Source organism: Macadamia integrifolia, chromosome 9 (assembly GCF_013358625.1).
Source record: "Macadamia integrifolia cultivar HAES 741 chromosome 9, SCU_Mint_v3, whole genome shotgun sequence".
NCBI lineage: Eukaryota > Viridiplantae > Streptophyta > Magnoliopsida > Proteales > Proteaceae > Macadamia > Macadamia integrifolia.
Window position 1 is genome coordinate 4808229 of NC_056565.1, and position 15169 is coordinate 4823397.

A 15169-nucleotide genomic window follows, 5' to 3' on the forward strand; every position below is an offset into this window, starting at 1 on the left:
ACATTTATCTAAACAGTGTTCGCATTCTCGGTGAAGAATGCATTCTACTTTTTGAGAATACATACCAAATATAACCTAAAATTTAAAGAAATGACACTAACCCTAGGGCCCTAATACCAAATTTATCATTCTACGTTCTCAGAATAGGAATGCATACCAAACAAAACCTGAAATTTTTAAAGAAATGAAACTAACCACCCTAGGGCGCTAATACCAAATTTAAATATAAAAAAAAAAAAAAATTGAAATCTTTAAAAGAAAATAGAAGTTCCCAATTAGCTTATTCAGATTCGGACTAATTTACAATGGAAAGCTACTACATAAATAAATAATCAAAAGAAAAAGCTATTAACAGAACCATGAATTGAGGATCTGAGGTAATAATTATGATGCTTCACTTATTCTAATGGTTTAGAGAAGAACGGTATATACTTTCGGCATAAGGAGGCCTACTAGTCCAACCTTCCTCCATAGAAATGAGGTTGAGACGAACCATCAGTTTATCTACTGCATTCTTCTCCATTTTGCTTACAATATCGTTAGAATGCTTTTGTCCACAATAATTCTGCAAAAGTGCAAATAGAGCTCCAATATTAAATATTCTAACTTCATCTATGCATAAAAACATTAATAGCCCACGCAAAGTATACAGAATTTACTGAAAGGGATTGATACCGTCGTAGATATTTTCGTGATTCTTTATACAATCCACAATGATGAAGTAAAATGCTGTAATCTCTCAATTCAGTAAAATCAACGTTCAGCAAGATCAGACGTTCACAGGCTGTCAAAGGGGACAAAGAAATAATTCCTACATGAGAACTTCCTGAATATGTTGAGATGATGACAAGAATACAAACATACGGTAGAGAAGAAAACTTCTTTCAGTATGAAGTAAATGATTCATCCACAAGTTAGTTTTTGAGGAAGTGACATGTAGAGAGAACTACAAAGTATACAGTTAAAATTTTGACCTTAATAAGGTACAAAACAGATGCCTATAATAACAATATACTAAGCTAAAAGTAGACAAGAAGATACTGGCTTTGGGGTAAGTCACTTTAGAAGGACTGAGCTCTCAGCCCCTTTCTCCTGGGCAGAGGAATATGCTGCAACAAGATCTTTCAAAAGGTAATCATCAAAGGCTATTAATCTGATGTGATTGGATGGATGGTGGACGATGATGGATCTTGGAGATAGTCATATTTCTTTTGAGGGAGGCAGTCTAGTGCCACTCAATGAACATCTCACTCCTATCGGGTGCAGGTCAGGTGATAACATGGTGAAAAATCTCTCAGTCCAGGAGGTTGTCAAGACAAGGATCATTAACTTAATTTTATTCCTTATTAGCTTCTTTTACGACTCTTAACTTTTTGTATCTTTTTTCCATGTTCAATAAATTACTTTGTTACTCCCTCTTTCCACAAAGACTGTCCTACTTGGAGTTTTTGTAAGTCCCAAATTATTTGTCCATGGTATTATTTAATTTATTAAGTTTCTCTCACATTCCCCAATTACTCTTATCGAAGGAGGGGTGGTGGTTCACAACAGGCGTCCTCCTAGGAGGTGAAATTTTATTTGGAAACTCCATGTAATATAAGATCAAATCACAAGTGATCTAATCCCAGGTAGGATCTTTTGTACATCAATAAATTTCAGATTCAAGAACAAATCAGAAGATAAAACAGAAAAATAGAGGAGGGAAAGAAGAAGGGAAATAGAAGAATAGGTTCTTTCTGGATCTGGATTTCCAAAGCCAGTGATGCTGGTGCAACCAGTCAAGTGCTACTGCATTATATGGTTGTTCCAGGCTTCCAGTTAAAGTTCTCTTGAACACAGAATAGAAGATAAGAGGGTGGAGGCACGGCATACCCAATTTTACACTAGGGCTCTATGCATCACATATATGGTTCAAAAGCACCATATCATCTAGGGTTTAAAGAGAAATCTCATCATGGAAGAAGCAACCATTGTCCTTTCACCAGAGACCCTCAAATGACAAACTCTTCCTTAACTTCTAGGACTATCAGGATTGAAAATCAAATAAGTGTAATACAGGCCTACCCAAGAAAATAAAAATTTAAAATCTACCAATCTTAACCTAAATGAATAAAACAATAATTCACCATGCAAAAGAAAATAGAATCCAATCTGCATTTGATATAAAGACTCAAAAATTACCCTTACAAGAGAAATAACAATTCGTGAAAACTGAAAGCTATCATACTAAACAAACATGGAAACAGAGAAGACCTGATAATGCATGCCGCATATCTCCATAAGGTAAACTAGTCCAGTGTCCACGGTCCAGCCTAGAACGAGCAGCCCTAGCAGATGCAAGCTCAAAACCAACGCCAGAGTAAATATACAAAAGGGGGGGGGGGGGAACTAATGATTCAAAAATATGAGTAGTCAAACTATAGTATTCAATTTATAAAAATTTGTTAGCAATGTTTTAGGGGGCAAAGCACCTCTCTTCTACAGTGGTTCGTCCATTAATGCAGTTGGCAGCACTTAAGAATAGGCTCCTGGCATGAATACACTGGAATGGCCAGAATGCTTCCTTCAAATTTTTCAGGATCTGTACTACAGCACAAAACCGAAAATGAAGCAAGAACCTGATAAAGAGGATGTTGGATGAAATAAGGGAAATGAAAAGTTGACAAAGGTTGTTTGAATAAGTGAAAATGAAGAATCCAACTGTGCTGTACCACATACAGAGATTTATCTGACCATATAATTTTATATTTATTACCAACCTTTTGAAGTACCAAAAGGTGGGGATCAGTGAACTGAATCTTATTCCACTGACCACTGCATAATTTGGATGTGCAGTTCAACTGTTCATGAAAGAGCCATCATAACCCCATCACTCTTATTAGAAATGTTCCCATTTTCAGGTGATTGGTCCATGTTGGTCCTCTTTTCCTTAGTAAATCCCATACCTTCAAGCATTGGAGGTACTTCCAGAGATAGTATGGGTGTTTAAGTTCAACAGATGACCTTGCTAAACAGGTTGAGGAAGATCACAAATAGATTTAGGGTTTGACATTTAATTGCATATGGCGACTTAGTTTGGGCTTGAAGAACTTAATACATAAATTTGGAGATATAAACTCTCTTCTTTGCTAGAATTCTTATTTATGAAAAGTGATGTAGACGGGCTCCTAGGCCAGAATACAGCCGCATGAACCTAAGGGGCCAGGTCCATAACTCCAATTAAATCGACTAGACTTGTAAGCCTTTGGACCAACCAGCCTATGCAGCTGGGTAAAGGTGTTGGAACTGAAACCAATACTCCCCACGATTTTTTGAACAAGAGTACTTTGGTGCTGCAAACTGACTTCAAGTGTTGAAGCTCTTCCTTGTGTTTTGATCAAGATGAAGGGGTTGGTGTGTGATTCGATTGACGTCTTATAGTGTGAAGCCCGGAAAATTCTCTTATTATTATTATTATTATTATTATTATTATTATTATTATTATTATTATTATTAATTACTGCTACTGGGGTTCTTCCTTCTTTTATTATTCAATCTCTGATTACAGCCATCAACTAGTGTTATTCTTCACTCAAGATTCCAGTTTCTAGAAGGTGGGATACGAGGCAATTTTTTGGATTAAGAAACCCAGCCATCCGATCGTTCTGAAATTTTGATTCAGCAACCCTAGATTGAAACTCGATTCAAATTTGGGCCAATTCCAACGGCTGGATCTGGAAATATTCATCAGACCATTTCTGCCTCCCTTTTAAAAGCCTGAATCAATCCTGTGTTGTGTCTTTATAAAGTTACTGTTTTCACTTCTGTTTTGTGAATCAATCATGTTCTGATTTCAGGAATCGATTGGAGTAACTGACCTAATTTCAAAACACTAAATTGGTCTGGAAATTACTATTTTACCCATCAGTTACTCTTTACTGTTCTTCATTAGTTGCTGTTTTATCACTTCAGTTCTTCACTGTTTACGTTCGATTCTCATCCGTTGCTGCTTCATTCTATAATAGAATTTACTTCTTGGTCAATTACTCACTCACTCTTCTTCTAGTTCTATTAGGATTACTCTCCATCATCCGAATTATCCTTTGATTTATAGATTCTATCTATGTGGCTACTTTTTTGAGTCTTTCAAATACAGTACTACATGAACTGATATAAGGCTGAAACCAGTACCTGTTTGGGGATAGTATGTGATCCTATTTAGGGTTAGATTAGTTGTGACCTAGCTTTACATTACAAGGATGTTGCCATACTAGTGTTCCTCCAAATCAATATAACAGAATCAGCCTTATCCCAACTTAATGGAGTTGCTACAAGGATCCATGCAAAACAAAGTAGGTTAAAAAAAAGGTCCAAACATAAAAGGAGAAATGAAGAAAATAAGAAAAGGAAAAGATAAAGAGGCATGGGATAAAGATGGAAGATGGAAGATCGACGATGAAAGTAAGAGGAAAGAGGCTCAAGATAAGAGAAAAGGGAAAAGATAAAGACGCATATCAATGCCATATCAATGATTTCCTGAAATCTTCAGTGCATTTTCCCATGGATTTCCAATTGCTTCCCAAGCTCCTGCAAATTTTGCAATAAATTTATACAGCTCCACATACTTCCAATTCATGTTCCCTTTTCAAATGGACTAAAAACAATTGAATTGATGCTATGAAACTGCCACTCTGCATGTTTCCTGTGATGGATCTGAATAAATAGAGTTTCATACAGTTGAAAATTCATCTTAAACTGCTTAAAAATGTAGCATTAAAAGAATTCCACAAGGTCAGAAAATTCTAAGTTTCTTTTCTTGTTGATGAACTGCACTCCTTCCAAAGATCATATGGAAGATGTGTAACATCGAATATGGAAGTTGGTGGAAGTTATTATTGTTGAACATGTATGTCGATAAAACCCCGTTCATTTAATAAAAGTGTTTATTTTTTATTAACGCATGGCATTTATTTATTGGGCTTGTAAGTTGTTCCATGGGTTTTCACCAAAACTATTCTTGGCTAGTAGGGATAGGACCAAACATCCTGTTCATATGGTTGTCATATTGTATGTTGCTAGGAATGTGATTTTAGTACATAAATGTGAGTATACACACTGTGCGTAAATAGAAAAGAATCTAATAAGAATCTTGCATGTGCTACGCCAGTTGTGTGAGGATGAGATTCATACCCGTCACTTGACCTTTGACCTAAGAGATCTTATTTGTTGTAGTGTTGTATCACGTGTTTTGATAAACCAATTGTTGACGTCCTACAGACCATAATATAAACTAATAGACGAATAGGGAAAAAATTTCATCTGACAATACATAAAAAACAGACAAACCATTCTGCAGAAAGTAATACTAGCCTTCTTCTGGGATGATTACCTATATAAAAATATAGAACCAGAAGGACTAAGTACAAAATTTGGTATACACATTTACAACTTATGCGCAGTGAGGAAATAAAATGGAGCCATGAACACCACCCAAAATGAAGAAGAAAAGAAAAAAAAACAAAATCTGGTTTATACTTACCTCCACCAAAAGGGACTGTGTTGTCATTATATGTAAATGATCACCATCTTTGCTTTTCTGCTCTTGGTAAGCTCTGGGAAGACTCTATGAATTGGAAGGGAAGTAAATCTATACATCAAAATTCAGAAATCGCTGTAAACATAGCATTTTTAACACTTCAGAGTAAATAAGTGTAAGCATAACTGCGGAACCTGAACGATGTGCCAAAACCTGTTTAAAAATTAAGATGACTCAGTGAAGAACACACCACACTGTAATGGTGGGATTTTCACAGTAACAGGCTAAGACAAAAGAAGAGTGGGAGAAACACACCGAATGTAGATATAAAGCCCGTGGCGCTGTCTGCTTTCTGAAATCTGCTCTACGAAACTGAAAAATTGAACCACATTAAAATAAATAGTTAGTATCTACAGAAGATATCAAAGGATTTGCAAGCTAATGAAGCGCAGATAGCAAGTTAAAATAACAAAAGTAAAAGAAAGCAGTTAAGAGTTCAAAAAAAAAAAAAAAAAAAAAAAAGAAGCATACTACCCCTCCCTATTAAATCACCTTGTCAAAATGCTTTTATACATTACTATCCATAGGTCAAAATGTTTAAGTACAAGGGAGATGTTATGGAATAATTCCACGGGAAAAATTTTTCCCACATCAACAAAATCTATGACCTTGGATGACTTCATATACTAGTGGGGATTTTCCCCCTCATGGCTGAAAAAAAAAAGGGGGGTGTACCCAGTGCCATAATTCAAAAACTCTGATTTTGAGACGAAACAGGAAGCGAAACCCAGAATCAGCATTGTTTTCTCCAAAAGTTTGCTCATTTCGGTCACACAAATGCATTGTTTCATTGAAATTTTAGTCATTTCAATCATTTGCCCCCTGAAATGGCCAAGCGAAACTCATGGAAAAAATACAATGTTTCGGTGGAATTTTAGTATTTCGTTCATTTCAGTCTGACTGAAATGAGATTTTGAACTATACCCACTGCATGAACCCGCAACCACTAGGTCGCAGTGGGCTTCTCCACTTAACAGTCTAAGATTTTAAAATGCATATTAGAAAATGAGAATCTACTTTGTTTGGACAAGTACACTAAATACAATGAAAAATCTTCCTTATCAAGAAGACATCTATTCCATGAACAAACATGGGTAATAAATTGTCTTCGTCATTATTCTTAAATTCTGTCCACCAAAATGTATACTTTGTATAGACCATAAAGAATTGAAAACTATAAATTGCTACGAAGAATAGTAAAAGATATGCAGATGCTTCATCAATATCAAAAACTAATTTAAAAAGAAAGAAAGAAAAGCAGATAGAACTCCTGTATATTCGACAAAATCATGAAAAATTACTATTGCATAGATACTAATAATGGTGACCAAACTGAACTGCTAAACTGATACAGATAGTGTCATTCATAATTCATTTCAAGCAGAACTAAGCAAAACGAATAAAATTAATAAAAAGAACAAAGGAGATCAAAATCAAAGCCCAATAATACCTTAGAACGAAATAAGTATCTTTCGAGATTGAGGATGAGTTCCTCCGGAGGCCTTTTAAAGGTCCAAGGGTAAGACAAGCAATACTCCATAGTGACATCTTTCAACCTTTCGATGAATGAATCAACTTGCAGAGTCTTCAGTGAATGGGAAATGAGACAATCATCTTCAGCAGCAATGTAAAGAGCTGCTTTTGCCAAATTAACCCCTTTGTTTATGCAAATGCTGCACTCTCTATCCACATTTGATAACCTCCGAATCTGAGCCAAGTAACCTTCTCTAAAATCCTGCTAATCAAACCCCCAAATCATTAATTAAACAATCTCTCTCTCTCTCTCTCTCTCTCTCTCTCTCTCTCTCTCTCTCTCTCTCTCTTTCACACACACACATATATATATATATATATATATATATCAAGAGAGAGAGAGAGATGACCCGGGCATGTATAGTGTTGAATCGTGAATCATCGTGTGTATCGTGGAGGACGAATTTGAGGTCTGATTTGAGGTCTTGGAATCGACAGATTATTCGATTGGGATAAGAGGTGAAGGATTCGAGTGGGGTTTTGAATGATTGGAAGAAGAAGAAGAAGAAGAGAAAGCGAGTTGGGATTTTGTTGTTGTTGTTTCAGTCCTCCATGGAGTTAAGGAAGACATTACTGTTTCAGATTACAAAGAATTGGAGGTGGATGAGTTCGTGAGTTCGTGGATCATTTTATCAGGTCTCAGTTGATCGAGAATAATTCTACAACGGTAACCCTTGGCGAAGGCGCCAATCTAGGCATGTCAAAACCTAATCTGAACCGGCGAAAACGACCGAAACCAACTGAAAAAATCCCGACGAACTGAACCAATCTTTGTCGGACTATCTAGACTGGGTATGAGTCGTATTACCCTAAACCCTAAACCTTAAACCCATAAATCATTCCTTAAACTAATGTACCTCAGCTAAGGTCTCAAAACCTTAAAAAATTAATCCTAAGCTCCAAACTACTTAATTTTGAAAGAGGTATCTGATGACATTGAAATCAAGTCAATTGAAATTCTAAGAAAAAATTTCGTTTCAAGGATCATCATTGGACAAGAAGAAATTTGAGATGAGACCATATATAGAAAATTGCAAAATCCTAGATCTCAATCACATATTAAAAGAGGGATCCAATGACATTGATATTTGGGAGAAAAGACTTTGTTTCAAGGGCCATCATTGGCTGACAAAAAAATTGTGAGGGACCCATTAAAAATTGTAAAATCTTTCATGAAAAAATATTTCATTTCGAAGATATGCTTGGATATTAAATAGATTATAGTGGTTTTCATGTATTTTGGACATAATATTCAAATGGAACCCCACTAATAGTGTAGGTACTCTCATGATGATGAGATTAGAAGTCATTTCTATTACAGTGCAGGTCCTGAAACATTGTTATTGCAAATAAGCTCTGGAACCAGCACTTGAGCTCTATCCCATGAGGACTACAGAGCTCAAGTACACAAGGATCCAAAGTTTCGAGGTATCCTCATCCTCAATCCTTGTACTCCTGCATTCTTAGAGCAAAAACACATATAATCCTTGGATTCTAGTGCTTGAGTGTGCTCCAAAGAAAACCCATTGTCTCAGTATTCCAATTTCTACCAAATTTTCATGAATATATTTGATTGAGGACCAAATTTTTCTTTATCCATTGTGAAGAGATTCCCTATTCATTGTTGTTGGATGGAATACCTAGGGGTTAGATCAACTTCGAAGGGGTGGGGAGGTGGGGGAGGGTAGCTATGACCTTAGATTTCCTTCACTGTGTGCAAAAGAATTGATATTTTTGTTTTGTTGGACATCTCTAAAAGTTCTAAGGGCATACCACAGTGCAAAAGCTCCCGCCACCGCATGGTTTGGGGAGGTAGAATTATGCAACCTTAGAGACTGTTTCCGCTTTCATACTTGAACCACCAGGTAACAATGGAGCAATCTTATCATAGATCTCTGTTCTGTGTGCTATAGCTTAATACAATCTACTTACATAGACATGCATTTGAATATTTTCATACTCCACGGATCTCTGTCCTTTGTGTCATAGTTGTTTTTTTTTTTTTTAATAGAGTTTGTATCACAGTTGTTGAAACTTGAAATCCAGATCTATAGATATGCATCTGAATATGTATATGAGCTTTGGGCTGTTCTCAACTTGGAATATACTTCACTGTGCCATTCTCACTCTCACACTCTATTTTGGACACTTCAGATTTCAAACAAAACCATGAATACAAGAAAATTCTTACATTGTAGCAGAAACTTAAGGAAATAAGAGGGGGTATTTTATGGCAATAAGTTTGACCTACAAAATAATAATTGTGATTTTGGATTGTCAGTTTGAGCTTCAACATATAATCAGATTAGAAATAGCTTAATTTTCATAGATAAAATGAGATCAAAATCAGATGGGTTAAATATAAACTGGTTTATATATGAAATTAACATTCAATAATTACAAATATAATTTGGGTCACGGCCAACAATGGTAGATTCTTCAGCAATGTGGTCCAATGGCAGTGGTGGCTTGGACCTTAGCAATGAGCAGCAGCAGTAGCCAGTTAGTGAGGACGACCTTCAGCTGAGTTTCAGTTTTTCTCAGAGAAGATGTTACCTGAGTCGTCGTTGGCCTCAGGCTTCTTTTTTCCACTTTTGTGATCTTTTACATGATTGAAATACACATTTTTTTTCTTCATAACAGTATAATATGTACAGAACTAGAATGCTTGACTCCATATAAAACAGTGAAGTCAATAAGTGCTTGAGGGCCTGGCCCAACCTTGTTCCATCAAACAAGGTTGAGTCGAAACATCAGATTATTCACTGCATCTTCCTCCTGGTTGCTGAAAGGATTGGAAGATCCATTTTGAAGGGAATGGTTCTGCAACAATGAAAGAACTTTCAAGTCATCCAAAGTAAAATCTTTTTGTTTTGATTGTTAAAATCAAGTCTCAGAAGTTTACCTTTGAAACCTGATAAGAGTTGAGGTACTGTAAGGATTCCTTGTAAAACCCACAGTGATAAAGGAGAATTCCATAATCTCTTAATTCATCAGAGTTGGATGCCAGTAGGATAAGACGTTCACAAGCTGTCAAACAGGAGAAAGCAATGATTCCCACATTAGGACTGGCATAATAGCAGTGAAGCAGGGGATCATTCAATGTCAGATCATAAAACATCAAACAGATTTCTACTGACATGTTTGGAAACAATATGAACAAGCACTGGGTATGGGTTAGTAGATTCCTATATTCACAGAGAGATGGATAGGATCATGCCAAAAATTAAGGCTGTTACTACAGCTATTGTAACAATGTGATGTTTAGTCCATAGCAAGTCTACGAGGTCACTTAGTTTCTATGGCCATAAAATGAGGTTAAATCCAACCATTTTGCCATGTGGACAAGTGATGTGGTTATAACGATCATTGGATAGAGATGACATAGTTTGAACACAAAATGTCAAATTTCATAGCCTAATTCAATCAAAATACTCTCCTGTATATTGGCATGCATCCCGATCACTATCTTGCATTCTCTCATAGTCCTGAATTTTCAAAGCTCTATTTCGCCACTTGGCAAATTCTGTCAAGGCTCATATTTGATGTATGAGCAGGAAACCTTGAGGTTCATTGGTCACAGAAATTGGGCCCTATTGAGCCTCTAGGTGGCAGATATATGAGTGGCAAAGGAAGCCAGAGCTCTTCTTTTATTTATATATATTAATGAGAATTATCTGGAAATTTACATTCAAGAATATTTTTCCAAGGAAGGCAAGAATGGCTACTTCGATTGTAATAAAGTCAAGCATCCATACCAAAGACCCAGGATCAGCATAAAAATGCCATTCTCTTATATACATAATGTCCATGAAACTGTATTTTATGAACTAAATGTGTGTATACTGTGTTGTGTGGGCTTTCTCAAGTTCCATTTTTTACACTAATGAATATTTCTGCAAATGTTGACTTTTGGGTTTTTTTATTTTTTATTTTTTTACAAATAAAAAAAAGGTTTCAAACCTGCATTGTCACTGCTGGTGATAAATAAGCAATAAATGAATTTGCATCAACAATATGGACTAATTGTAAAATAAAAGTAAAATAGTACAAACCAGATAATGCACACCGCATATTTCCATTACTTCTATTCCAAACTCCATGTCTTAATCTATCTGAAGAAGCCTCAGTAGATTCAATTTCAAATTTTCTGCTACAGTAAACAGAGATCAGTATAAAATTAAACAAGTGTAAATGGTAACTTCAAAATTATCAAAATTTCCTACAGAGAAGATGAGTAGGGGTTGGACCAACCTTTCCATATTCAAGCTTGGTCCATCAATGCAATGAGCAGCATCTGCTGCCCTCAGGAATAAACTTTTGGTATTGCCAAACTGGAATGGCCAGAAGGCTTCTTTTTGAGTTCTCAAGATCTTGCACAAGAACATTTCCATGAGAGACGAAACCTAAAACTAAGCAGGATTTCAATAGGTACAATTTGATGTTTGTCAAAACAAAAATGATGTAGAGGGGACTTCTCTAATGAAGATCTCAATAATCCCAATTGTACTGCATCAGATCAAGTGTACATTGTTAGGTTTTACCTATTCGCCAAAAACATAACTAACTAGAGTGTACCTTTGCTGACTTCATTAGAGATACCTAGACCATTTATGGATTCTCAGAGAGAAACTATACCACCTAAACATTTCTAGTGAGAGTCACATACGCGATCAAAACTTCACTTGTGTGCTTGCAATGCAGGAGATTGTAACCCCAAACCATGCACTTCCATATGACATACATACAATCATATTGTGATTTGAGGCCATGACAACCATCAACAATTCTGAGTCAGGATCCTAGAAGCATCAAAAAGAGGAAAGATAGTGGTCATAAATCACAATTATTTGTGGTAACAAATACCACTATACAGTTTCTGGTGTGGGAAAGGATTTCACCGGGATTATTTCAATTATCTGTTAACCATGAGGAATATAATACTTCTAGAAGAATTTAAACCAGGGCTCTGTACCTATTTACATATTGGACTTGCAGAATGAGGAAACAAGAAGGAAGCCAAATGAATAAGAAAAAAACTACTTGATAGACACATATATACCTCCACCAAGAGGGATTGCGATGTCATTATATGTGGTTGATCAGCCATCTCGCTGTTTTTCTTGTCATAGCCTCTAGGAAGTGTGGTAAGATCATGAGGGAAGTCAATCTCGACGTCAAAATTGAAAAGACCCCATAAATGTAGCATCTTTAGTACTTCAGAGTAAATAAGTGAAAGCATAAGAGCAGAGCCAGAACGGTTTGCTAAAGCCTGTACGAAGCATTAGGATCAATTAGTGAAGGAGCATGCCAATCAAAATTAGTATCACTTCAGCAATAACAGATTCAGACAAACTAAAAGGTTTGAGGCATACATAGTGTAGATATAAAGTTTGAGGCCCTGATTGATCTGTGACATTCTTTCTCTGAAAACCCTGACAACATAGAACCACACATTGTGTAAATAAATCATCCCATTAGAAAACCATTGAACTTTGAATTATAGAATAATACTTCCAGTTTGTTTTTCAATTTTTTTACCCCCCTTCCCTTTCGAGTTTAGGTTTGGATTCACACATATACAAATGGCAGAGATTTATAAGAAGAATTGAATTGGTTGAATAGTTTGAAATTGCTTTGCACTATCTCAAGCAGGGAAAGAGTTCAAAACATATAAAGATCAGGGAATTAAGACCAGAATGCAGCACAGGTATTGGAAAATCATTTTGTTTTGATGAACAGACTCCAATTAAGAACAATAGGTCCTACCGGTAGATGGAAATTGTGTGTTTTTCACCAACAATTGAGTTCCACTCTTAGATTTCAGTCTTTAGTTCATTGGATCACTCTGGGTCTTGTTCCAATTCATCATATACGAAAAACTAGAGCTTTAGTTCTATCTTCATTTTATTTTAGATAGTAAGAAGCGTAGGAGAAGCATATTAACATATACCTTGTGAACATACAAGTAGCTTTCCAAATTTCCAATGAAATCTTTCGGCGACGCAGAGAATTTGTGGTGCGGGAAGTAACCCATAGAAAGATCATCAAGCCTGTCAACGAAAGTGTCAACTGGGAAAGGCACATTAGATTGTGAAAGGAGAGAGTGATCCTCAGCAGCAATTTGAAAAGCTATTATCCCCAAATCAACCCCTCTGTTGCAAATACTAGTTTGCCTCTCCAGAGTTGTAAATCTCCCAATCTGAGAACAGAAATCCTCTCTCGCTGCCTGCTCCATTAATCCAATCAAAAATCTAAGAGCAGAAACAAAACAAAAGAAGAAAACCCAATAACAAGAACAGTTCCAAAAATTCTTACTCTGGCATTGGTTGTGTCAACTCCACAGGCATCCAGAGCATCATGAAGGACGAACTGGAGGTCGTTTGAGACACTTTGGCATCGACAGATAAGCCGATAAGGGTTAGATAAAGGGTATGACTGGACTTTAGGAAGATATAAAGATGACGAAAAAAAAGTGAGAAAGGAAGTTGTTGCAGTCCATGGAGTTACCAAACCCATTGTAGTTTCAGAAGGAGAACAGATGAAACCAAGTTCTTCTTTCTGATTCTGAATCACTAATCACTTCTACTTAAAACCAGTCTAATATACTAGTTGAATGTGCCTGGACTTCAAAAACGTGTACAGGAAGGATAGGATGGATTTACCCAGTCTAAAAAGATATTTTTTTTCCCACTTGGATTCCTTTGCTCACAAACCACAACCACAAGAAATAAGGAGAGAGAGGTGCTTCAGAAAATATCACAAGACCAAAGGAAGCCTTGGGTGATCAAATGTCAATTATCCTTAGCTTTGCCCACCTTTGCCTATGACTTCTATTTTGTGCTCATTCTTCTTCTGGGTTAGGCAAGCCTCTGTGCAAGTTGATTATGTCTGGTGGGTGAAGAGGAATTTAGTGCCAACCACGGAGGAAATAGTACAGATGCAACTAATCTGAAAGTGTCTCTCTCACCGGCTAATTGGCAGCTAGCTCTGTTAGATACAACTTGAATTTCTTTATCCGAATTGATGGGACCTGTGATGATATTTCTGCATGTCTGTCCAAAACGGGAATTTCAATAACGTAAAGGCTATTGGATGTTGGAACTTCCAAGAGGAATTTAGTGCCAACCAAGGAGGAAACAGTACAAATGCAACTAATCTGAAAGTGTCTCTCTCACAGGTTAATTGGCAGCTAGCTCTGTTAGATACAACTTGAATTTCTTTATCCGAATTGATGGGACCTGTGATGATATTTCTACATGTCTGTCCAAAACGGGAATTTCAATAATGCAAAGGCTATTGGACGTTGGAACTTCCAAGAGGAATTTAGTGCCAACCAAGGAGGAAACAGTACAAATGCAACTAATCTGAAAGTGTCTCTGTCACTGGCTAATTGGCAGCTAGCTCTGTTAGATACAACTTGAATTTCTTTATCCGAATTGATGGGACCTGTGATGATATTTCTGCATGTCTGTCCAAAATGGGAATTTCAATAATGCAAAGGCTATTGGACGTTGGAACTTCCAAGAGGAATTTAGTGCCAACCAAGGAGGAAACAATACAGATGCAACTAATCTGAAAGTGTCTCTCTCACCGGCTAATTGGCAGCTAGCTCTGTTAGATACAACTTGAATTTCTTTATCCGAATTGATGGGACCTGTGATGATATTTCTGCATGTCTGTCCAAAACGGGAATTTCAATACTGCAAAGGCTATTGGACGTTGGAACTTCCAAGAGGAATTTTGTAATACCCCGCTTCTTAAACCCGGTCTGATTTCACGGTTGAACCGGTTTAACCATGCAGGAACCGAGCCAGAGGATATTAGAGCGGGTTCCTTATGGGCTATGATGGCACGGGTGACCTTAAACACCGGCTGGCCCGACAAGTTCGAGCCAGTGCCAGAAGAGACGGGAGTGCCCAAACCGTGTACGTGCACCTACCATAAGGCTATGTACGGATAAAACAGGTATTATATCCGTATTTTAAGGTATATACGTATGCTACATCGTATGCCTGGGGTGGGGTTCGCGCCGAGGTCCGAACCCGATCAAAATCCCAA

General features: G+C 36.8%; 2 protein-coding genes across 7 annotated transcripts; both read right to left on the reverse strand.

Annotated features, from left to right (window-relative positions):
• Positions 1-250: 250 nt before the first annotated feature.
• Positions 251-8129, reverse strand: LOC122087917. 5 transcript variants are annotated; one of them, XM_042657049.1, is made up of 9 exons: positions 7459-8129; positions 7026-7310; positions 5831-5874; positions 5710-5728; positions 5519-5602; positions 2472-2581; positions 2254-2327; positions 676-784; positions 251-565 (listed from the first exon to the last, which is right to left on the reverse strand). In XM_042657049.1, exons 2-9 carry the CDS (start codon positions 7113-7115, stop codon positions 529-531), a joined length of 567 nt encoding a protein of 188 aa, XP_042512983.1. In that variant the 5' UTR covers positions 7116-7310; positions 7459-8129; the 3' UTR covers positions 251-528. The 5 variants fall into 5 exon arrangements, with proteins under 5 accessions (XP_042512983.1, XP_042512982.1, XP_042512981.1 ...); XM_042657048.1 differs by having other exon boundaries at positions 5519-5600; positions 5831-5879; XM_042657047.1 differs by having other exon boundaries at positions 5831-5887.
• Positions 8130-9457: 1328 nt separating this feature from the next.
• Positions 9458-14027, reverse strand: LOC122088431. 2 transcript variants are annotated; one of them, XM_042657701.1, is made up of 8 exons: positions 13427-14027; positions 13062-13337; positions 12484-12543; positions 12171-12380; positions 11363-11481; positions 11164-11261; positions 10014-10138; positions 9458-9931 (listed from the first exon to the last, which is right to left on the reverse strand). In XM_042657701.1, the coding sequence occupies exons 1-8, from the start codon at positions 13625-13627 to the stop codon at positions 9839-9841; spliced, it is 1182 nt and encodes a 393-aa protein (XP_042513635.1). In that variant the 5' UTR covers positions 13628-14027; the 3' UTR covers positions 9458-9838. The 2 variants fall into 2 exon arrangements, with proteins under 2 accessions (XP_042513635.1, XP_042513636.1); XM_042657702.1 differs by having other exon boundaries at positions 11164-11258; positions 13427-14021.
• Positions 14028-15169: the final 1142 nt, after the last annotated feature.

What these genes read in the sequence shown, in the direction of transcription:
- LOC122087917 (XM_042657047.1), bottom strand. Translation starts at nt 7,123, where the DNA reads ATGTCACTATGGAGTATTGCTTGTCTTACCCTTGGACCTTTAAAAGGC. An exon ending in CGAACCACTGTAGAAGAGAG is followed by an intron (nt 2,328 to 2,471) that starts GTGCTTTGCCCC and finishes TGCATCTGCTAG; the next exon opens with GGCTGCTCGTTCTAGGCTGG. An exon ending in TCACGAAAATATCTACGACG is followed by an intron (nt 566 to 675) that starts GTATCAATCCCT and finishes GCACTTTTGCAG; the next exon opens with AATTATTGTGGACAAAAGCA.
- LOC122088431 (XM_042657701.1), bottom strand. Translation starts at nt 13,627, where the DNA reads ATGGGTTTGGTAACTCCATGGACTGCAACAACTTCCTTTCTCACTTTT. An exon ending in TTGACACAACCAATGCCAGA is followed by an intron (nt 13,338 to 13,426) that starts GTAAGAATTTTT and finishes TTAATGGAGCAG; the next exon opens with GCAGCGAGAGAGGATTTCTG. An exon ending in CCAAGCTTGAATATGGAAAG is followed by an intron (nt 11,262 to 11,362) that starts GTTGGTCCAACC and finishes TGTTTACTGTAG; the next exon opens with CAGAAAATTTGAAATTGAAT.